This window comes from Lycorma delicatula, chromosome 1 (genome assembly GCF_047948215.1).
Source record: "Lycorma delicatula isolate Av1 chromosome 1, ASM4794821v1, whole genome shotgun sequence".
In the NCBI taxonomy this organism is placed as follows: domain Eukaryota; kingdom Metazoa; phylum Arthropoda; class Insecta; order Hemiptera; family Fulgoridae; genus Lycorma; species Lycorma delicatula.
The window spans coordinates 223,554,098-223,580,128 of NC_134455.1; the positions used below are offsets into that span (position 1 = coordinate 223,554,098).

General features: G+C 29.2%; 2 protein-coding genes across 6 annotated transcripts in view; one reads left to right on the plus strand and one right to left on the minus strand.

Annotated features, from left to right (window-relative positions):
* The first annotated feature begins 11 nt into the window (after window positions 1–11).
* Window positions 12–5,976, plus strand: LOC142329084 (centrosomal protein of 19 kDa-like). The gene is made up of 2 exons (XM_075373424.1): window positions 12–49; window positions 5,240–5,976. Exon 2 carries the CDS (start codon window positions 5,240–5,242, stop codon window positions 5,732–5,734), a length of 495 nt encoding a protein of 164 aa, XP_075229539.1. The 5' UTR covers window positions 12–49; the 3' UTR covers window positions 5,735–5,976.
* Window positions 5,977–22,719: 16,743 nt separating this feature from the next.
* Window positions 22,720–26,031, minus strand: part of LOC142329094 (uncharacterized) — a 76,934-nt gene continuing 73,622 nt past the window's right edge. For all 5 annotated transcript variants that reach the window (XM_075373452.1, XM_075373460.1, XM_075373440.1 and 2 more), the window contains one exon: window positions 22,720–24,665. In XM_075373452.1, coding sequence (XP_075229567.1) covers window positions 24,396–24,665 — 270 coding nt within the window. In that variant the 3' untranslated portion in view covers window positions 22,720–24,395. The remainder of the gene's footprint in view (window positions 24,666–26,031) is intronic.

Consider the following 26,031-nt stretch of genomic DNA (forward strand, 5'->3'; position numbering starts at 1 on the left):
ACACAACACTACACGCCACTACGCCGCCACCACTCGTCCTAGCTGCTAGGTACGAACGTCATTTTACCTAATACAACACTCGATCTATTGCACACTTTTTTTGTTGCACTATTAAAAATGCATGTATCGGGACAAATAAAGTAACAAATAAATAGTACAATTAGTGAAATTATTACCAAAAAACAAATTCAACATACTCAGGGTACTGAAGTAACTTTCCATTATCACTGTACCATAGGTATTACCTTTAAAATTACTGTATTCATGCCCTGAAAACATTTCTCCAAGTCTAGAGTGAGACCTTTTGATTTCAAGAATTAAGTTATGAATTAATACCTTGACTTAATACATATATTTCATTATTATATTAGTGAAAATAAAACGACGATTATAGTAAATTAAAATTCTATGAATTAAAATACCGAAAGAAAGCATTCGAGTAAGCTCTTACTCTAAACGGACGGAAAGAAAATATACTTCCATAAAATTCACAATCAGTTGAAAAATCATTTACTAATTCTTTGAGAAGACATGTTAAATGTTCTAATAATGTAATAAATGTCATTCTTTGCAGATTATCCCAAAGAAAAGATCAATGAATGTATAGTTTTCATTGTAAAAAAAAAAATTAATTGCAATAATAATGTAAAAATATCCTAATGACAATGGATTATCAAATCGAGTTAACTGGATCATGTTAACCAAAATCTTCTGTAGAACCAATCTGCTAGCAACAGTTGATTAAATTCAATATGTTTTCTCCAACCAGTTTTCTGCTACTGCTAGGTCCGGATATGTGTGTGTGTGTGTATAGTCAAATGCACTTACCGCCACAAGTTTGCCAGGCCTACATAAAAGTGTAAATGTACCGGTAAACATGTATGTAGTCTGGAACAGACTCAGGTCGACCACTCCTGAGACGTGTAATTAATTGAAGCCCAACCACTAAAGAAACCGGTATCCACAGTCTAGCAATCAAATCCATTATAAAAGCAACTACCTTTAGAAGGACTAAAACCTTAGAACTCCGACTTCAAAACTCAGTTTATTTTGTTATGACGATTTTAACCTCTAAACTGACCTGGTGAGTTGAATACAATGTAATGTACAAAAATCTTTTGTGATTGTAGTAATATATTCTTAAAAAGTCTAGAGATGAAACTAGTGGATGACTGTTACTGGCCGTACAGTAATTTGTCATAAATATACTTGTTAAATTGATACAGATTTTTTTCTTTATTTAAAGATTTCAAGCCGAGTGATACCATCTCACCAGTAAAGTTAATGTTCAGAAGAAAACCATTATCTGTTGTATGTGAAATTAAAATTTTTGATAGTATATCATAAATAACAGACCTTCAAATACTGCAGTTCAGTTTCTTCTCCCTCTTTAAATTTACGAATGCGAGCCTAAGATTACAATAATTTATTCATAATGAAGGAAAATGAAAATACTTCAATTTTCTTTGATTATGAATGAAATAACTTTGAAAATGAAAAAAAAACATTTATTTTTCCTGATCTGTTGTACGGATATTGTATGGATACATAAGCAACAGTGTCTTCATGTAACAAGAAAGACTGCATATTTTACAGTATTTTTATATTTAACATATCGTGGAAGATTTTTTTTTGAAGTTATAAAAAAGTAATCATTAGTTTTACAAAAATTATTATTGATTATTACGTATCAGGTCAGCCAAGATATTTTAATACTTATCATTAGTCTTAAATTGTAAAACAAAGCACCAGCAGCAGTCTAGATCATATAAGTAACGTACAACGTTCATTAAAAGGGAACAAAAGTAAATAATTTTAATCTAGTGTTACAGTAGGATAATGGAATGAGTAGATGTGGCTGGAGAAGCAGGGCAGACTTAGAAACAGTATCTAATGCTGAGGAAGTAACAATCCAGTATATAATACCAAATTTTTATAAATACAGAGTCTCCTTTAAACGCGAGGCCAAACTCTAGGAAGTGATTTTTCTTCCTATATAATGAACTTACTGAAGAAAGAATGTCCAGTGAACTTAGGTCCGAAAAAGCATATTTTTCTGTCTGTTCGCCATTTTGTTTTTTTAAGAAAATTATTATTTCTAATAAACGATTTCTAATTTTATTGCGCTGACATTTTTTAACAGGAAAAAAATAACGATAATCTTTGTTGACTAATTTCAAAAAGGCGGTGTTAACTTTTTCAATCTTAGGAATTATTAGATTTATCAAATTGTGTTTTATTATAAAAATTATGAAGCGTTTTTTTGTAAACAAAACGACACCTTAGTCGTAAAAATGCGACGACAAACAACAGAGTTACTATAAAACGTAGACCTAAACTGATATGGCGGCCATCTTGTTTTTTTATAATCATGGTTTATCATTAAAATTGCTAATTTTAGCAATTTTAACCAGGAAATCTGATTTAGTTATCAAGCGAGTCACAATAATAAAAAACAAAATGGCTACCATATCGGTTTAGGCTTGCGTTTTGCAACAACTCTGTTGTTTATCGTCGGATTTTTACAACTAAGGTGTCGTTTTGTTCACAAAAAAAATGTTTCATAATTTTTTTATAATACAGCAAAATTTGATAAATCTAACAATTCTTAAGATATTTAAAATGAAAAATTTTAACGACGGCCATTTTGAAATTTGTCAACGAAGAGTATCGTTATTTTTTTCTTATAAACACAAAACGGGAGACAGACAGAAAAAAATGCGTTTTCGGACCAATATTCACTGGACATTTTTTCTTCAATGCGTTAAGTAGAATCACTTTGTAGAGTTTGGCCTCAGCTTTAAAGGACACCTGTGTGTGTTTAAAGCTAATCCTGAAAATAAAGTGAACACGATATTTTTTATAAAACATTAATTTTAGAGCTAGTTGCAGATTGTTATCCAGAGAGAAAAAAAATGTTATTAGTTCTGGTAATTAGAGGAAAATTGAAATAATTATAAGCCTTTCTAATATATTTATTTTATATTTCAATAATTTAATTTTTATTTCATTATAATTTTAAGTTCCTCTTATAATGGAATATTTATAACATTTATGTTTATAATTTAAAAAAAATCTAAGTACTAATAGTAAAATTTAAAAAAAAAATGTTTATTTTAAATTCATAATAAAATTCTCCCTATATATGAAATTATATTTAGATTATTTTTTGTTCTTGTTAACTTAGGTTATTAAATGATGTGAAAAAGTTATTAAACAATTATATAAACATTTGATTATATTCTGAAACTAATTAAATACTTATTGTATCACTAAAAATGCTATTTGTATTGTGAACTGTGTGACGTAATTGTTTATATAAAGGCAGTCAGCTCTTGTAATGGTGAAGGACAGTCCATTTTTTTTATATCTTGAATTTTATTATTTTAAGTAGTGTACCAGTGAACCTACATAAAATGTTGCTCAAGTAATTTGCTTGCTTGTATGAAAGAGTATAAAAGATATATCCTGCTAGTGTTATTACTTGATCGTAATCATATGCGATTTGAAATTCTCTAACACACATACACACCAAATTAAGACTTCTGTCATGATAAAAGTGTTTTATAATGAATGGTTAATAGGTATTTTGGCAGTTTAATGCATCAGTTAATTTTTCTGTTAGCTTAGGTTCTGTAAATTTTACCTCATCTTGGTAAAATAACAAAAAGGTGTTTCCTTGCCTTTTTTCAAAATTACACTATGTAAAAAACTAGTGCACTATTTTTTACTAAAGTCACTAACGAAATCTTAAATTAATCAAATGATCATCTTCATTACTTTTAATACGTATAAGAATTTTCATAATATTTTATTAAACCCATTACCGATTTATGTTTTCTAATCCACAGGTAATTTATTCCTTACATCTTCATATGTCTGGAATTTAAAACAATGTTACAGCTTCCGTAGAAAATTAAAAATAATATGTTTTAAAAACACAACCATGTTGGTGGAGAATTAGTCTTTTTTACCCACAGGCTCTCGGGTTTAAATCCTAAACAGGTACAGCATCTTCATGCACTACAAATTTCCATATCTCATTCTCTCTTGAAGAGTAATGTCAGGAAGGGCATAAGGCCATACAAGTTCCATCAGATTCCACTCTCCTTACTGTAAAAACTAAGGAAAAAGCAGGCATTAATAGACAAGTGTTTTACGTATCAAAAGCGACTTTGTTTATCACACTCAAAATTAACTAAGTTATTAGGTTGACTAATAATATACATTAGTGTAAAATATTTGTATTAGTGTAAATAAAAATTTATTACAGTAAATTAAAACTGACCACCCTTTACAAACAAAAGCATGTTTCCGCTTAAAAATAAAAAAAAAAAAAAACATTTAATGGATTGAATGGACTTAAAACAAAATATTCAATTACTGATTAAGAAGGTTATCTTCAATAACAGAAAGTAATCTTTATTTTTAACAGTTAGTATATAATCAAAGTACTGCTGAAAGGAATAAATCAAATTTTATGGAAAACACAGTAAAAGTAATAATAATGAATTACTAATTTTATATTTTTGTATTTTTATTATATACAGTAAAAAAAAATAAATTATAACACTAAGAGGAAGAAGTACAAATGAAAGTAAAAATAATAACTAATGGTCTTGGGTAAATTAGATCTTGTCCCTTACAAACAGATAGTTCTCTAAAATCAGAAATGTCTGTGAGAGTAGCATCCTGACTATAACGATTGATAGCACATTTATTAGCATGCTGACTATAAAATTAATGAGTTCATTATAATTTTCAGAAACATTGTAATAATATAAGATTTAAAAAACTAATTATAATTTAAAGTTAACTACATAATAATACTAAGAATTTAGTTGATAGATAAAGTTGAACCAGTAAAATGTATAAAACTTTTATAAGTAAAAATTCTTATTTATATTGCCTCATAACTAGCTGTCTGCTCAGTTACAATTAGACAGTTTATCCATTAGCCAACTACTACTGAGATATTACATTAATTGAATCACAACAAATGCACATTGATTTAAGTTCAGATACAAAAAAAAAACAAATTTTCTTACTTAAATTTGGAACCAACAATATGCATAACAGAAAAATAATGTCAAACAGCTGACTAAACACACAGTAAGCTGTATAAATAATTATAACCCTTTTGTTGTTAAAAATAATTGTTAAATCCTGAAAACTAATAAATATTGAAAACTCTCACTACTCCGAGTAAACTTCTAATTATATCTGTATTAATTTTCAGATGGCTGCAGAGATAAAAGAGACAGATATTGTACCACATAAATGTGGAATAGTACTGACACCACCAGCAGTACTCTATATCTATGAGAATAAAATAACAAAAAAAATTAGAAAATTGCTAATGCCTGTTCAATCTTCAATACTTTTATCAGATACGTTTAATTCTGATGCTGATTTTTTAGCTGCAGATTTAAAAATGAGACATAAACCTCTTCTGGATTTAGTAGATGTGAACATTATAAAAAAGATGATATTTTTACTTCATCAACATAAAAAAGGTCAAACAGTTAATGATGCGCTGTTACAGTTTAATGACAAAGAAAATTACACAAAAATAGTCGGTTCACAAAATTTACTTTCAAGCAAAACCGATAAACAATCTGAGAAGAGTGATGTAGAGGATGATTTAGGTGATACCGACTTTGATGACCTTGATGCACCAATCGATAAACTTGGAATTTATTCTGAAGATGAGGGTGATGCGTTCTGGAAATAAATCAATCAATCATATTTTAATAATATCAGTACGTTGTATAACCTAATTTTTAAATTGTTTTGGTGTATCAAAAATAATTAAAGCGATAAATATTTAAATAATTTCAAAATTAACGTTTCATTGCCATGCCATGCTATATACGTACAGCAAATTAATGTATAAATGAACAGTCAAATAGAATAACTGAATAGATCAACACATGAGACATTTTTGAATTTTTTGACTAACATTTTTTTAGTCCATCTTCAATCATTATTAGGTAATAAATTTTTTAAAAATTTCACAAAATATGGCTTTCATTAGATGATTCTGCTCATTTATCTATTTAGTGATTCGTTTACAAACTATGATAATTTTGAAAATATAAACTGATCTTTTCTTATCTGTAACTGGGAACTTTTAGAATAAATTCAGCATTTTATTACTTTTGTTTCCATTGTTACATTTTTATTATACATTGAAAAATATTTTAGATATTATGTATTCAAAAAGAGAGGCAAATTTTTATACTTTTTATACAGAATTTTGCTAACAACATTTTTTTTATAACAAAAAAAATGTTACTATAAACTCATTCTAGCCTAAAAATATGTTTTGACATAATTGCATATAAACTTTTATATTAAACTGTGTCGAAATTACAAAAGGAAACTAGAAGCTACAGTTGGATGATCAAATTGTACAACCAACTACTACTTTCTGGTTCTTGATTTTAAGAAACAACTATTAAGTATCTTGTTACTGATGACAAAACCATTTCTACTGTACATGCAATCCTTTACTAAATTCAGATAAAAAATATAGATATATCTTCTTATGGGTGATGAAATTAGGGCACTCCTCACTGTTTATTTTCTACCAATAAATACTACTTTACTTACATTAATAAATATTTCCAACATTCAATTTGTTAAATCAATAAAAAATGTAATTCAGAGTTATTATACTTAAATTTCTTTTCATGCAATCCAACCTCACAAGTAGCTATAATTATCTAGATAATGGTAGGTACCTTCAAGTTTTATGTTTTCTTCATTGGTAAGTCACCGATCCAAATATGGTAACAGTTAACATAAATAAACAACAACAGCAAGAACACATTTTCTTTCTTTTAGTAGATTTTTCTTGATTTATCAATCATCATACGATTATAATGCCAGCAAAAATACCACTCATAAAAATTCTAAAAACCAATTTTTTCTCCAGCTAGCAAAACTAACCATTTTGTGAGAAGAATAAAGTAACAATAAATGAATTCAATGCAAAAAAATGTACACTTGAATATAACAATATGTATAAGTATACCTATCTGGTATGAAACTTTATCCAAAACTGTTCTACATAACACAAATTTTATGGAAAAAGGTTGTTGTTAAAGTATTAAGTAAGTTAATCTACATACAATGCTAAGTGTAATAAAAAAATTATAATAATTTTTTTAATATAAAAATCTATGACACAAGGACAATTATTATACTAGTATACAAGAGTTTTGTTATACAGATTATTTTGACTTACTCTCATATATTTTTTGACACTGAATCTAAATATTACCTCAAAATTCCTACACACTTCAATTTTATTTCCTTGTACAAAGTAAAGGAAGTATTGTGATTGTGAAAAATTTCAGTTTTCAGATATCAACGGAAATATTCATTTTTGACTATCCTTGTATCCATTTTGACTAGTTTCAGCGTGATGTCTGTACGTACATATGTATCTCGCATAACTCAAAAACAATTAGTCATAGGATGTTGAAATGTTGGATTTAGGACAGTTGTAACATCTAGCAATCAATAGCAACATCTTTGATTGCAATCGACTAAATCAAAAGTGTCCAAAAAAGCCCAAAATATTTTGATTTTGGACTTCTTCTTAATTGCAGTAACATGCCCTCAACGAAGAGCTTTTCAATGATATATCATAAGTGGTATTTATTTGCATTGGTTCCAGAGATATAACCAAATAAAATTTTAATTAATGAAATATATGTATCTTACAAAGAAAGGCACATCAATTCGAATCAGACTTCATCTTCTTTTTTTTTAACTTTTTATATTTTTAATTTATAAATACTGATTTATTAATAATTATTAACCCATGATTGTAAAAAAAATTTACAATAAATAATAATTCAATATAACAATTCAAAAAAAAAAAATGAAAAAAATCAGAAATTATTAGCAAAATAGAATTTTATGTACTTTTAAAAATGTGTAAATGTAATAAATTTGGTAAAACATTTGATTACTTAATATTATAATTTAGAATCGTATTATTTTTGGATTTTCTAGTTTAATTATTCTGGAATTTCTGTTTAATTTTATCTCTATTAAAGTTAACTACAGAATGACTGAAAAATAGACCCTCACAAGAACAACATATACACTGAGGTACACATGCCCAATCTTTAATAAACTACAAAAAATTCTTATCTTTTAGTTCATTGCTCCTCTGATATTGTCGGACAATATTATCCCTAAGTCAGAGTTAATCATAATTTCATTTATTTGTTTTTTGTTGCCAATCATTTAATTACTTTTTGGTTTGATATAATTCCTCTGATCTTAATTTGTGTACACATTCTCTAGTTTTCAAATTTTCTTTCTTTATATTCATCATCCTCTCTTAATCTTTTTATTCTTTCCTTGGTCTTAACATTTTCTTCCTGTTTATCTTATCATCTTCTCTTAATGTTTTTATTCTTTCTTTATTTGCAACATTTTCTTCCTTTTTATTCTTTCTTTGGTTGTAACATTTTCTTCGTCTTAATATTTATCATCTTCTCTTAATCTTTATATTCTTTGTTTGGTTTTTACATTTTCTTCCTCTTTATAATCATAATTTTCTCTTAATTTTTTTATTCTTCCCTTGTTCTTAGCATTGTCTTTCTCTTTATATTAATCTTCTTGTTGTTTTTTAAAGATAAATTTCTTCATGTTATCTTTCTTTTTCATTTTTTATTATTCACTAAATAATCCAACAATAAAAACTGAATATTTTACACTGTAAGGTCGAAATTAACATTTGTAACCAGTATACAGTCGTTCACTAAATAGAATAGTTTAATTATTAACTTTTATTTATACGACACAACAGAAATCTGAAACTTTTGTTAATCAGCAACTCACAAAGATATACAAATAATATTGATCTAGTTAATACGAGTAATAAAGGAACTTATACGCCAGCCTAATATTTCATGTAAGATTGTTGAATTAATAATTGTATAAATATTTGATATTAATTGGTAGATTTTAGAGCAAGGTTGGACTGTATTTTCATACGTGATGAATGAAGACAACGTCTTGTTGCTTGTTGAATAATGGTTTAATGAATTGTCATCTTGACAGTTAATGAAATGAATTGTTACATATCATATAACTTGACATATAAAATAAAAATTAAATAAAACATTAACGCTAACGTTCATTCGAACAAAGAAGTATGTCCATCCGGACTAAGAGTATGACGTGACCGCCTTGGATCAGATTCGAGCGCCGAAAGCTAGTAACTATGAGTAACACTGATTGTCCATCCGGACGAAATGAAAAATGCGACCGCACCGCGCGGGATTCTATCGTAGAATGCTCTCTCTCTCTTTTCCTGTTTAGCCTCCGGTAACTACCGTTTAGATAATACTTCAGAGGATGAATGAGGATGATGTGTATGAGTGTAAATGAAGTGTAGTCTTGTACATTCTCAGTTCGACCATACCTGAGAAGTGTGGTTAATTGAAACCCAACCACCAAAGAACACCGGTATCCATGATCTAGTATTCAAGTCCGTGTAAAAATAGCTGGCTTTACTAGGACTTGAACGCTGGAACTCTCGACTTCCAAATCAGCTGATTTGGGAAGACACGTTCACCACTAGGCCAACCCGGTGGGTTATCGTAGAATGCTAGTACGGCTTAACTTTCCGGTCAGCGCTAGCACCAACTAGATCGCAGCACCGGACGGCTCGGCGTGGAACGGAACACACTGCCCACCAATTATAATTAACTTAATTATAATTTCGCGATATATTACATGAAATGAAACTTAATACACAAACAAAGAGTATTACATAAAATAATTACATAAACTTTTAAAGTACAAAAATTAAAGTTAACTCAACAAATCTAATAATGATACAGGCAAAGCTTACAACCAAAATAAATTGAAATAAGCAGATACATTAGAAGGACGTTAAATAAATCTCATTGATTACATTCGGGATGACTTATATCATTGCAAGCATTTATATTTGTTAGAACAATCAATTTATTAATAGTTTTTTTACGATCGTGTTATTAGTTTTCACATCAACTAATCTAACTAGTCCATCGTTACTTGGATACACTTCAACAAATGTTCCTAATTTCCACATCAGTGGAGAGGATTACTTTCTTTAATTATAACTACATTGCCAACATAAATGTTATTATTTGGAATTTTGCACTTACTTCTCTGTTGTAGAGAATGTAAGTGGTCGTTAGACTATGCCTTCCAAAAATCTCTCAGTAATTTTTGTGTAAGCTGCCACCTAGCAAGCATATTTAAGTTGACGCTGAGAAATCAGGGTCAGGTAAGGAGGTTAAAGGAGCAAAAATTAAAAAATGTCCAGGAGTGAGTGGAGCGGGGATCAGAGGTATCAGATGATGGTCTTGAATTTAAACATGCCTCTATTTGGATTAACAGGGTAGATAATTCTTCGTAGTTGAGAACAGAATTTCCCATGACGCTTCGCAGGTGAAACCTCATGCTCTTCACAGCGGCTTCCCATAAATCACCGAAACTAGGAGAGTATGGAGGAATGAAGGACCATTTTATGCTGTTTGAGGCGCAGAAAGATTTAATTTTGGAACTACCAGTGTCGGTTTTAAGAAAATCATACATTTCTTTACGATAGCAATTTGCACCGCAAATTTTTTTTCCATTGTCAGAAAAAAATGTGAGGGGGCAATCGTCGGCGTCCTACAAATCTACGTAGGGCAGCGATAAAGCTTTCTGTTAATAAATCAGTCACGAGTTCGAGGTGTACTGCATTTGTGCTGAGACATACGAACAATGTAATGTAAGCCTTAATAGTCAAAGGACTGGTAGATCGAGTACGCCGCCCACTATGGCGGATAAGTATTGGGCCAGCATAATCAACACCAGTTGACTGGAATGGTCTGGAAATTGTGACTCTTACTCTTTCTTTTGGCAGTTGAACACGTAACTGACTCTGAGGCTGAGCTCTAAAACGAAAACAAGTTAAATATTTATGAAGGACAGAGTGAATTATGATTTTAGAGTGGACAATCCACTATTTCTGCCTAAGTGAGGAATGAATTAACTGTAATCCTACATGGGATATTCTTAAATGTTATGAGAAATAATCAATCGAGTGAGATGACTATGAGGACTTAAAACTATAGGATGTTTATAATTTAAAGACAAGTTTGAAGAATTTAAACGACCTCCGACGCGAATAATACCATTTTGATCTAAAAATTGGTTAAGAGAACTAATTTGCTTTTCTTTGATACAGCAGCATTTTTCCTTAAATCGCTCAATTCTTAAGTAAAATACAATTCATGTGTTTGACGAACAAGAATTTCCAGCGTGGAATTGATTTCTTCTGACGAAAGATCTGACAAGACAATATACGATTATTTTTATTTTTTATATTATAAATGAAGCGACGACAATATGAAAATATGTTTAATGTTGGTGTGAACGAAGAGAATGGTTTTGAAAGTTCTACAGCTTCTGTAGCTTGAAGAGCAGTTGAAAACACATTAGTTTTGCTGGACTTCTCTTCCTTGAGCGAATCTGGCAGAATCATAGAAATGATAGACGAACTGGATGGCCAGACGTTCCCTCTTCCTTCAGAAAAGACGGACCATTCCACCAGAGTTGTGACGAGGTTTATGCATCCGGCATGCAACCACGTGACAGGATGTCTGCGAGGTTATCCGTTGAAGGAATGTGCTTCCATAAGCATTCCTTAGTTAGCTCTTGAATTTCGCAAACTCTACTTGCGACGAATACCTTCCATCGATTAGGAAGCGATGACAACCAGTAAAGTACTACTTTAGAATCCGACCAAAAATGGATTGAATCAAATCTTATACCTACAATGCACTTAACCTTATTGAATAAAAGAGATAATAGAAGAGCCGCATTCAGCTCTAATCTAGGAATAGAGATTTGCTTGACTGGAGCAACTCTAGATTTTCTACATTTTTTTAAAGTGGGTTTCAATGTATTCATTGCTATCAACAGATCTGATGAAAATACAAGCACCATATGCGCTGCTACTTGCATCAAAATCCGTGTAATTGATAACTCTTACTAAAATTAATTTTAATTAATCTAGGAATCTTAAATTTACGTGAAGATTTGAGTTGAGAGTACAGAAAATTCCATTTTTCTGCTAACGGAGCGGTTAGAACTTCATCCCAGTGAAGGTTGGCGCACCATAACTCTTGTATGAGCACTTTAAACGGAACGATTATAGGAGCAAATAGTCCTAAAGGATCGAATAATGAAGAAATGATTGACAAAACGGAACGCTTGCTGTAAGAAGTACTATTATCTTTTGGTTTGAATTGATAGATGAAATCATCGCCTTGAAGATTCGAAAATAATCCAAGTGTCTCGATATTTTCATCCTTATCTAATTTGATGAAAGAATCAGAATTGTCAAACATATCTGGAACGTTGGAATGGAATTTATGTAGTGAAAGTCCATATTTACTAAGCAATAACGAAACATCATTGTATAATTGTTTCAACTGGTCAATGTTGTCACAACCAGTGAGCAGATCGACATAAAAATCTTGCTTGATTGATTGGCAAGCTTGAGGAAAGGAGGCTTCATTTTGATTATAAATTTCAATCAAACATTTCTTGTTGCTAGAAAACTTGAAGGTGCTAAACCATAAGTAACTGTCTGTAAATTATATGGAATGATTGATGAGTTGGCACCATCTTACCAGAGAATTCTTTGTAATGAAAAATCTCGAGGATTAATGCGAATTTGTCTGTATATTTTAGGAATGTCTCCTGATAGCACGTAGCTGTAAGTTCTAGAACGAATTATAATTGAAAATAAATCTTGTTATATTACTGGACCTGTAGCAAGAATTGAATTGAGTGATTGACCATTTGAAGTTTTCGCACTACCACCAAATACTACTCGTGTTTTGGTAATGGTGGAAGATTCACGAAATACTGCGTGATGAGGCAAATAAAAGGTTTCAGATGGAACCTTGGACTGAGATGAATCTAAAGGTTGCATGTAATCTAATTCTTGAAATTATTTTATGTAATGGAAGCAATCTTCCTTGAGTTGAGGATTTTTCTTAAATCTACGCTGTAATAAATTGAAACGATGTGTGGCATTTGCGAACGAATCCCCTAAAGTACAATTTTCCTTACGAGGAAAAGATACAGCAAATCTGCCTTTGTCATCACGAAAGGTATTTTCAACAAATTTTTTTTCGTAGAAACATTCCTCCTTAGTCGGTAAACAATCTTCCAGAATGACTAATTGAGAGGAAAGCTGTTCATTGCTGACAAAAAGTAATGTTGAATTTGAATTGTTTTTCCGCTTAATAGGTTTAGTAGGGATTTGACCCGAGACTATGAAACCCAGACGAGTTTCTTGAAGTATGGTATGATTAGAATTATGAGTTAACTGAACAGGCTTAAGTAGAGAAAAATAATTTGAGCTCCTAGGAGAATCCTGATTTGCCCAGGAATATTAAAATTAGGATCGGCAAGGGAAAATTGAGAAAGAATTTCCCAGTCAGTTACGTTTACAGGTAACAGACCTGTAATAGATGGCAGTACATGACATTTCAAATTAAAATTAAAGTTTTCATACCTAGAATTAATATTTAAATCAACACTTAGCTTTGATTTAATAACAACATTACTAATACCTGTGATCGGCATGAGAACAGGTTTGGTTTGAAGCTCAAGTTTGGCGGCAAACCTTTTAGTACAAAGTGAAATCATCGAAGCGGAATCAAGTAAGACCCTGGCTTACTACAGCTGTTGCAAGTAATACAGACTTGCTAGGTTCTAATTTTAAAGTATAATATGAATAGCCGAAGGAGCTTGATTCGGCTTAGAAGATTTAATTGCAGGCTCTTGCAGCGTTTTATCTAAATGAGTTAGCGTATGATGCTTTTGTGAGAATTTTTTACATTTATGATTGCATGGGCAATCTTTGACAATATGTTGTTTACTTAACAATTAAGACATAATTTTTCTTGAAATACAAAGATTTTTTCTTTCGTTAACATTATAACTTAAAAACTTATTACATCGATACAATGGATGGTTGCTACTTTTATAATGTACACATAAAATTATTTACATGAAATACATTTTTACTAGAACTAGGTTTTGAATTATATTTTTTGCCGCTAAATCCTTCATTAGGCGGCTGTGGTTTTTGATTACTTTGAATCGTGTCTGTGAATTCAAGTAGTTTACGCTTACATTCTAAGAAATAAATGAGTTGTTCTAACTTTGGAAATTCATTATTTTCTAATGTTTTTCCCAGTCTCATAAAGTATTTAAATTTAAGTTTTGAGTAATTAACTGTATTATAATAAATTCTAAATAGTCAATATTTAAGATTCTTCAATCCATTAATATTTCAATTAACTTGGTCAATGAATTTAGATCAATTTTCAGAATTTTCTTTTTAAATGGTTTTAAATTAATAATTTCTAAATCATGTTTAGCTGCTATTAGCCTTTTGTTATCATAACGAGCTTTAAGTAGTTCTATTGCAGTTTCATAATTTTCAGACGTTACTGATAAACTTTTTATTACGTCAAGAGCATTGCTTCTTAAGAAATTTGTAAGGTAATAACATTTTTCAACATTAGAAAATTCTTCTCGGTTATGAACTATTAAAAAGATCAAAGAATTTATGCCAAGCCTTCACATCACCGTGAAAGTGCTCAATTTGTATAGGTTTTAAAGAAATTGGATTAGGTTAGTTAATCACTTTAGTTGCATCAGTTAACTCTGAAATTTTGAAACAATTTTCTACTTTTTTATGTTTTAATTTAAGTTAAAAATATTATATGTGTGCCTATCCTGTAGTTCTTTATCTGTTGCATCTTGGTGCAATTCGATTTCAGATTGAACATCGAAAAATAGTTTTTCGTATTCTAACAGTTTATCAAACTTTATAGTAAATAGATCGTAATCGCCTGAATTAAGATCAAAGTTTTCAATGAATGTTTTTAAATTGGCTATACTATTCTTCATAATACCTCGTTTTTTAATTAAATTCTTGAATTCCATTTACTGGAACATACACAAAATAATATTAAATTTGAATGAAACTAAGTTAAAAAATAAATGTCATATAAAATGATATTGTTAAAGTATAGCCTATGAATAAAGTTGAATGAATTGGATTGGTTGTAAATATAAGATATCTGCTAACATCTGCGGGTGCAGGTCAACGAACAATAGAAAGATTGCCTGAGATGTGCGCGTGCGTGTGCTTTGTACAGCCCGATAAAGGAAAACTTGTCAAAACTGGAATCGAGGTATCTTTACACCTGCGGATGTAAGATTATAGTCAAAAACTTAACTGTTATAAACCATTGAAATATTCACAAACTTTAATGTTAATTTTTTAAATGCACTTTTAACATAACCCTTAATTTTTGAAACGCTTTTTTATAAATAACGGGTTGTTTACTTGGTTTTCCTTATCGAAACCCAGGAATGAATGCTGTAGAGCAGCTAAGTCCGTGTCGTTAATACAGGGACTTGATGCTGTCCCTCAATCCGGCTAATAACGATCCGCTTGATTTATCCGGCCAGGAGGACCATGAAAGGTGTGGTAGATTTTAGAGCAAGGTTGGACTGTATTTTCATAGGTGATGAATGAAGACAACGCCTTGTTGCTTGTTGAATGATGGTTTAATTGTCGTCTTGAGAGTTAATGAAATGAATTATAACATAACGTACCACTTGATATATAAAATAAAAATTTAAATAAAACATTAAAGCTAACGTTCATCCGAACAAAGAAGAATGTCCATCCGGACTATGAGTATGACATGACCGTCTTGGATCAGATTCGGGCGCCGAATGCTAGTAACTATGAGTAACACCTTTTGTCCATCCGGACGAAATGAAAAATGCGACCGCACCGCGCGGGATTCTATCGTAGAATAATAGTACGGCTTAACTTTCCGGTTAGCGTTAGCACCCACTAGATCGCAGTACCGGACATTAATAAAATAATATTTCAGCAATTGTGCAACTGTCCACTTTATTAAAGAATTGGAGGATCATATGTATCTCACTTTCAAATGAAATAAGTTTATAAAGTGCAGCAAAAAATGTGTATATAAATTTAATAGGCGTACAAGGAAGTCATGTGGTGTCTACATCTGATTTTTTTGTTAATGTCACTGTAGAATGCAAAAAGCTGTTAACACAATTCAATCTCTCTATTGAGACTAAACAATTGTAAAAATTTGTTGTGAGTTAATGTTTATATTAATATTATTAACTGCTGTTATTATTTATATTAGAGTTTATATCAGTATTTATAAATAGCTCAAGAGTGGAATAATAATAAATAATAATTTGAAATGGTAACCAGTGTGACTAATATGGTATTATATTATTGAATGATATAGATACTGTTTATTATGACCATTCCCTCCATGAAAAATAGACTTATCTCACTAATATGATTTAATTAATAGGCTTCATTAATGACATCATAACTGATATCTTTACTGTGGAATAACCCACACCAAGAAATCTCTTTTGTTCTGTTTTTTACATGATTATCATCACAAGTTTATTTTTTTGTCTTATTCCCACTCTTTCTGAGACAAACATGTAATTTTTCTGTTGTCCTTCATACATATTGTTTTTTGTGAATTGTTAACAATTTATAAACAGATGCCTTGTAGTTGTATAACTCAATAATCCTAACAATTTTGCTATGTGAATGAATTAACAGTTAAATCTTAAATAAGACATATTACTCCTTTGATTAACAAAAATCATATGAACTCTACTTTGGGTGCAACTCTATTTGGGTAAGAATAAGAACCAACGAATGGGAATTTCTTGAGCCAAGGCTTGTGCCCCTCATATCTGCTGTAATTCTTTTTATTATGGAGCTTGTTTGCAACATATGTCTTTTGCTGTCGCTATGGTCTAGTAAGAGCCTAAGGGCCACTCAACACATTGTTATTTTTGTATTACAAAAATCAAAGACAACACAAATAAATTTAAGAAATTTATTGCATATTCTAGTCTTCCTTTAGCTTTACATCAAGTTATAAAACAATATTAGAGGACATAAGACAAGAAGGATGACTAACTGAGTACCTCTGACATACATCATTCCTATTCATTTTAAGAGCTGCATTAAGATATTTTTAATACCGAACACATCATACATGTTTTTTTTACTTGTACTCATATTGACTACACACAAATAAAAATATTTCTGCAAAAGAAGGAAAGAATTTGCTCCAAAGACAAACCAATAAAACACTAGCTGAAAGTTTATTACTATTTAATAAATATAATGACATACAAAAAAATGTATACATAAATTGTCTCGCTAATCTTTATACAAATAATAGTCTGCAACCGAGTTAAAAGCCATAAGTGAAAAAATTATTATGTTTTATAGTAAATATCAAGAATTTGATATTTATTTACCCTGTGATCGTATTATGTTTTTGGCTTCAGCCTGTACTAAAAGAAATTTAAGCTTGCATGGTTTTATTTATGAAGTATAACACCACTTTCTCTGTACACGGTACTGTATGGAACCAGAAACACTCATAGAACAGAAAACAAAACTTCATTAGCAAAAACAAAAAGTAACATGAAAGATTAAATGTTTCTCCAGTGGTATTTAAAAAAGCACATTTTGTTTTTAAAAATGATTTACAAGTTATCTCTTACACTTCGACTGAATATACAATACAAAATATTTATAATATAGGTAAGATATGTTGTTTATACAACTGGAATATGTCCCTTAAATAATTCGTACAATAATTAATTATACAACATAAAAATATAATAAGTTTTCATCATCTAAGTAAAGAAATTTCTAACTAAACAGCATTTGACCATAATAACATTTCAAAATAAAACAAAGAATATATATATTTAATTCTACTTTTATATTAAAAAAAAATACTAATTAACTGTAATAAACTTCAAAAAATTATAGAAACCAAAATAAAATATTAAACATTAATGAGTGGTAACATCTTATAAAAATAGGAACATGAGACTTATTTCTTTATTTCTTTCTGTAAATTTCAATAAAGTAAAGAATAAAGAATATAAGTATCTCAAACGCTTATTTAAAATAACAGAAATAACAGATATAAAAAAAATGTTTCTTTAATAAAAGTACAATTAAGAAATACAGAAAATACTCATTTTCAGAACAGAATAAATATAAAGGAGAGAGAATAAACAAAAAGATGTTAAACCTTACTTGAAAGATTACTTAACAGATACATTTAATAAAAATAATATTAAATACCAAACTAAATAAATACCATTACGTTGTTTTATGTATTAAACATCACATTCAAAAAGAATTCACGCTATAAGAAACTTTTCTCACTATTCTTTTTTTTTCAGTTTTAATCTTTTTACAGAATGTAACGTTGTATTAACAATTTACTAACCGAAAAAATATGTAATTACTGTTTTATGTAGTAGAATTTTACTCTAAAAAAAAATTCTGAACATACATCATAAGCTACATAACTTACTGTAATTTAACACACTTCATTCAAACTATTGATATACTGAAGGTGCTGTGTATTCAATTCCTTGTTTACATACCTAGCTTGATGAATTTTTTATCAAGCTAGATAGTGTTTGTGTATACGTAATACATATAAGAATTTTGTGTGTGACATATATACATATATATATATATATAAAATTTAAAAAAACATAATTATTTATGCAATTATTATTACAAAGCAATAATCATGCATTAGATAAATTTTTCTTATGTACAAAATTTTGTTATTTTCTGTATTAAGTATGTAATTGTATTAAAGTTATAATTGAAGAAAAATTTCAATTCTATTTTTAATAACTTATAAATCCTGCAAAATTAATAAATTGTAAATGCCAACAAAAACACACATGCCACATGCACATCTATATATTTATGTATAAATGTACACAAGCAACAAATATAAATAAACAAAATAAAGTTGAGTAATCAAATAAACTAATTCTAGCAAAACTTAGCTAAAAAACCAACACACTTTGAAGATATGCATCATTAATTTTTTATATGAACTTTTAACTTACTGTATTAAATTATTAATCACGAAATGTATAGTAGTGTCCTGTATTACTTTTACAAAACATTTATCAAAGTTTGTAAAATATACTCTATTTTTTTCATATTTTTGTCTCCACTATGAATTTTAAAAATCATTACAGCGATTCAATAAAATTTTTCTAGCTCTTGCAGAAAACACTCATATCATTATAGATGATTTTCACTTGACTATATAGTAAGGATAACAGAATACTCGTATGTTCAAAAACAAGTAATAATAATGTTCAGAAACATGTAATAATTTTTGTTGACAATGATTTGATTTTAATTATAGGTTCTGTATATGTACACAGAAACTTGCACAATGAACAAATGAGGAAACGCAGTTCAAGAAAAAACAAAGAGGAAAGGAAAGTGACGGTAGGATAGGAAAAAATGTTCCAAAATTTTGGAGGAACAAATTTTAAAGAAGGAAAAATATAAGAAGATAACTGCATTTAGTGTATATAACTAGAAGAAAATTTTGCAACAATTGAAATTAAGATGTATTTAATCACTAGCCTGGAAATGAAGCAGACTGTTTCAAAGCACAAAAAATTTAACAAGGTAAACATTGTTTAGGAAGTTGATCCAAATTCCAAAATTGTAATATACACAGTCACTTATGTGTATACAATATAAGGAACTATAACATTAAGGAAATGCTGAACATAACAATTTTTAGAGGATAGCTAAAAATTTAAGAGAAAAATTTACCTTCAAAGGAAAAGAGAATGAATATGACTCTAGGAAATTGTAAAAACCATAGTTGTCAGATGATCATCAATGAGTAGATCATGTGCAAGCTGGGGAAACTGTGTTAAATACAAGGTATTTAATGAGATGGTGGAGAAGCAGTACTAAAATAAAAGAACAACGAAGAGGTGGTTTTAAAGACAATGAAGAGACAGTTGGGAGTTTTTTTGGAAGTATTGAGATATTATATTGAGGCCTGATTAAACCCAAATCCAAGAATCAAAAGTTAAGTACATATGTAAGTATGTAATCAAAAATAAAATCTATATTAAACACATGCAAGTATAGTAGAACCCTATACACATTATTTATAAATGTGCTATAATTTTAACTATATATATATATATATATATATATATATATATATATATAGTTAAGTGGAGTTTAAGTTATATATTCATATATATATATATGAAATGTGTGAAAAAGAAACAATCAGTACAGTAATACTATACACTAATTACTTGACATGAAACCATAAATTTTAAACCATAAGTTATTTAAATGCATTTCTTTTTTGGAGCAATTTAGCACAAATGTTTCTTAATTAAATATTGACTAGAGAGTCCGACAAAAAGAAAATTTGGCTTTGATAAAGACAATTTTGAAGACACAGTTATTTTTCCCTTTTCTCAATGAATTAAAGGAAAAATGTTTTGTTCACATTCAGACAATTTCCTTTCAGATTTAAGTACCAAATGTTTGTAAAATATGGAAATAACCTTTCAAATTCATTTAATCTAATATTGTAACAACATTTAAATCAGATTTCAATACTTTTTAAAAGTTCCTCTTACTTATTCATCTGACAGAATTGTCCTTCAAACTTTTCTTCAAATGAAATAGTTAATTCATTCATTTTCTTGCCAATCACCGATTTACCAAACCATGAATTAAGCTAATACTACCATAACAAATAGCATCAGTATCAGATAAAGGTGATAGATGCTACAAATTTAAGAAAACATACCTCACTGATTCAATTTAATTAAGAAATATTAATCATTTACTGACTAAACTGATTCCAAACCTTTAGTCATATAAACAATACATAGTATAATGGTTAATGTACTAAATCGGCACAGAATGGTATTTCTGTAAACACTGACTTGGAGCTGGTCTTCATGAAATACATAAAGTGTAGTAATTCATTCATATTTTAACTACTTATAAGATTATTTATCAAGAACAGTAATAAAAACAAATATATTACTTAAGTATTTATATTTTTCTATATGTAATTTTAATCTGTCTGCTTAAAAAAAAAAACTATTCATTTTCTTAAACTTACAACAAACAAAAACTGAATTTTAATGACAAAATCCTTTTTTTGGTTAACAAAGTTTTTAGTGGTTTTTAAATTGCTAAATTTCTTATTTTGGCTAATAATATATCATTTATAATATATTTTGGAAATTTTAAAATTTTTAACCATTTTAAATACAAATTAGATGGTAAACTATTTATTTTTACTGACATGTGTACTGTTTAATAATCATATTAGACTACCAGAGGTAAATATTCAACAAGATCCTGATAAATGAAACTGTTAAGCTCCTTCCCATCAACAAAAAATAAAATGAATGCACGTTGATTAAGTTAATTATTATAAATGTATTATGATACATTTTCTTTTTTTTTCTTATTTCCCAAACTTTATTCATATAAACATGGATTCATTAAAACGCTATTGCCTCACAAAATAATTAACATATGTTAGCAATCTTAACAAATACCATATAAAGTTGTTTTTAATAGTGCTTAATTACCTTTAATAGTCCAACAATTTCATAATTAGTAATAAAAAACCAAAAATCATGATGAATAACTATAATAAACTCAACAGAAAACAACAGTGACATTATTGTTCAGAAAAGAAAACACAAACATTTGTTTTAATTTAACAATAAAAATCATGCATATCTTTTTAACTACAAGTCCTACATAAGCTTTTTAATTAGCTAAATTATGTGATTAAAATTAATGATAAGCCCAAAACAAATGGAATCCAGAGGTTATAGTATACCGCCTGAGGCAGCTAATTTGAATGTTCACTGAGGCAACCTAATTTGAATAAATATACCTTTGTAAATATACAGAGGCACATCTATCTACTGAACATACATCATGAAACAAACAATTTATTGGTGCAAATATTAACGTAATGAAGTCATCCTGTAAAATTACACATTAATATATAAACCTTCTTTTTTAATAAGCACAAATTAAAAAAAAAATTCATTTTACTTTGAAAACTTTTTTCTAAGAAAAAACCTATGTTTTAAAAAACAAACTAGAATTCATATTAGTTGCAATTCATAATTAACTCCAAAATTAATATGATTAAATGCTACGCTACATAAAATATAACAATATACATTAAGTGTAAATATGAATACTTAAGTCAAAACAAAATAATAAAGAGTGAAAACGGCACTTGACAAAAGATAGTTTCATATTATTAGTTATTAAATGAATTTGTTGGAAGTTACTTTAACAACTAATCAATAATTCAAAAGTTTCAGAAAAATTAACAAATAAAATATTAAAAATTTTCACAAATCTCGGTAATGAAATATAAAGAATAACAGCTAACAAAAGTTCTAATTTTAGTAACAGATTTGCTAATATTTGTAAAATCACAAAAATATTATATAACCTTTTTTATCAAATAAAAAGTTTAAAAAATCCAAAAACAAATCACATAATATCACAACTTGTTTATTATATTTAATAAAAATAATAAAGCTACATAAAAATACTTGTTAAGTTTTTAATACCTATTATTAAAAACTCAAAATAATTTTCAATTTTTTAATTAGTATTACCAGAAAGACTAATTACAATAATTAATCTAATCTTCGCAAACACTCAAGCTGTTATTTTTCCTCAAAACTGAAACTGTTTTTATAGAATCAATAATAAATTAAATGTGGTAAAAAACTGAACCTTATACAAATGATTTTTTAATAACTAGGAAAAACACATGAAAACATAAAACGATATAAAATATTGGCCAGAACAAAAATACTATAATATACAAAACACAACCACAATACTACTTAATGTGATTTTTATTAAATCATTATAGTTTAAGAAATTAAATTTCAACTACAAAACAAATATTAATGAGGCATTACTCAAATACAATTTACTCATATTTTTACACGTAACTAAAACCACTTCTTACAGGGAAAAATTTATTTAAATTCAAAAATAGCAACCATGAAATGAATGAACCCTCCATGATGTCAAACAATTAAGTTCTGGAACAAATTTTTATTATTCTTACAATACGAGTAAAATTACTTCAAATAAATGTAAAAACAAATGTACAAGGGTTATTTTTTTTCAACGTCCGATTGGTTACGAAATTAAAACCAGTGAAAATAAAAAATTTTTTATTTGTAACACGTACTTACATAGTTACGCTATTTTTCTACATAGTCGCCACTCCGATTTAGTCATTTGTCGTAGTGTGTAACCAACTTTCCAATACCCTCGTCATAGAACGGAGCCGCCTGTGTTTTCAGCCATGTTTCTACGCTGGTCTACAGCTCTTGGAGGAATTCATGGAACGTGGCACGACCATCACTGCAGCCTCATACTGCATGACTCTTCAACACCTACAAAGGGCGATTCAGAATAAGCGGAGAGGAATGTTGTCATCAGGCATTGTCTTTCTCCATGACAATGCTCGGCCGCACACTACAGCTGTAACAAAGAAGCTCCTGCAGCGTTTTCGTTGGGAAGTGTTTCATCACCTACCATACAGCCCGGACTTGGCTCCATCCGATTTTCACCTCTTTGCTCACATGAAACGCTGGCTAGGAGGACAACATTTTAGCACAGACATCGAGCTGCAGACCAGCGTAGAAACATGGCTGAGAACACAGGCAGTTCCGTTCTATGACGAGGGTATTAGAAATTTGGTACCACGCTATGACAAATGTCTAAATCGGAGTAGCGGCTGTGTAGAGAAATAGCGTAACTATGTAAGTACTTGTTACAAATAAAAAATTTTTTATTTTCACTGTGGTTTTAATTTTGTGACCAATAGCTTGAAAAAAATAACCCTCGTACTAGCATCAAAAAGGAATGATAAAAAAGAATGTAAAATAAAAGTTTTAATGTCTTAATAAAAACCATGAAATCAGTACTGTGGTCAATATAAATAATCTTATGCATGTTTCCATTTTTTTAAATATATATAAATTTATATTGCAACAAAACTTGACACTAGGAGGAGCCACTGAATGTTTTATAGGATAAGCATTCTTTACAATAGCCACAACAGTCCATGTACAAATGATAAAAAAATTGGTTACCTACATAAAGTAGTCGGCAAACTCTACTTCAGCCAAATTTTATTTAATACTAAACACTCAACATTTAATTATAATGGTTTTAAGTATTTAAGCCTCCTAATTATAATCTTGGCACAAGAATAAACAAACAATTATTATAATAATATATGAAAACTTACATTTTAACAAAAGTTTATAAAAAAGGCAACTTTTTTGTAACATAGAGCTATTAAACACTTTAAAAATTAACACTTAGGTGGATTGTTAAGAGCAACAACTCCAAGAAAAGTGTGACCTTCTCTAAAAAGAACTCTACGATAACGTTCTCGTTGCATGAGAAATACTTTATCTCCAGGCTGCAACTGTCGCACAATACTTGTGTAACAACTAACTTCAGACATACCCTTCAAAGCAGCCTCAGTGCTACATAAGGCAACCACTTTTCCAGTTTCTTCTTTCTCTCCTTGTATATTTATTGAGAAACTATTCAGTGGATTTGATGTCAAATAATAAACCTGAAATTAGAAAAAAGCCTTTATTTCATTATTAATGGAAAAAATTATGTAGAAAGTCATTTTGAAAATAATAAGAAATTGAGATTTTAACAAGGTGATTTAACAGGAATAACAAATTCATCACAATTTACTAATTAAAAAGACTCACACTTATATACCAATGAAAAAAAACTGTGAAATAAATAATTATTTATTATTAAAAACAAGTAAGTCCTTGATTTTTCTGATGAACATATAAGATATATAATCAACCAACCTGTAAACATTTCCATATGATTTATTTTTAAAACTTTTATGTAATTTATAAAGAGAACATTTCATAAATCATTTTATGCGATTGAAATAAAATCAGACAAATATTAGCAGAAATATAAAATACTGAGCTTGATAAAGTGCAAGCTTTTAATTCTCTACATGGTGTGAATATGTAAAATTTCAAGTGGAATATGAACCAGCTGTGAAACGCTGATAAAGTGCTGCACTTCTTGTTAGTCAATTGACAAACAGTGACATGCTAGATGGATATGCGCTTTTGTTTTTTGTGACTTTATGTGTTTTGTGCCATTTTCTAATTCTACACTGAAGTAAATTTTAAGTAAAAATAAATAATTAAAAAACAACAAATCTTCATTAAACTTTACTTCAAACTCACCAAATGCTTAACCAAGCAGCCAACGAATGATGATAAGCATTCTGGATATCCTTCAACTGAAAATGCAACTCAAAATGTTACAAAAGTGCATGAAGTTAACTTGAAAGACTGATGGAGAACAATTTACAAAATATATAAGATTGCAGGCCTATCATATGGTATTTGTCAGTGAATTCAGTCATGGATGCTCAAAAAATTATTTGAACTGAAAGCACTTCACAAAGCTAACCCAAACATTAATTCCAGCATCATTACTAATGCTGAATCGTAATTTATGGCTACAACCCTAAAATGATGCATAGTCATCACACTGAAAAAACCTTGGCCAAAGAAAGTAATGCTGTTCAAATCAACACAAAGTCAATGTTGATTTGCTTTTGACTGATGGTATCATGCACAAAACAGTTTCTATCACCAAATCAAATTGTGAATGGAGTAATTCTATTTTGATGTTTTGGAATGGCTCAGAGAGGACAACCAATCAATCCAAGCAGCCAACAAGTAGTGCAGTTGATAAGTAGTGCTTGCACCTTGACAAGTGCCCACCACACTTGTACAATCACTTGTACATAAATTTTTGGCATCTATAATATGACAATCATCCCACACCCTCCCTACTAACAAACACTGCCTGTGCTTGTGTGAATTCTATCCATGTAGAAGGAGACTACTAGGAAGGAATTAGAGGCAAATAATTTTTAAGGCCATTTATCT

What these genes read in the sequence shown, in the direction of transcription:
- LOC142329084 (XM_075373424.1), top strand. Translation starts at nt 5,240, where the DNA reads ATGGCTGCAGAGATAAAAGAGACAGATATTGTACCACATAAATGTGGA.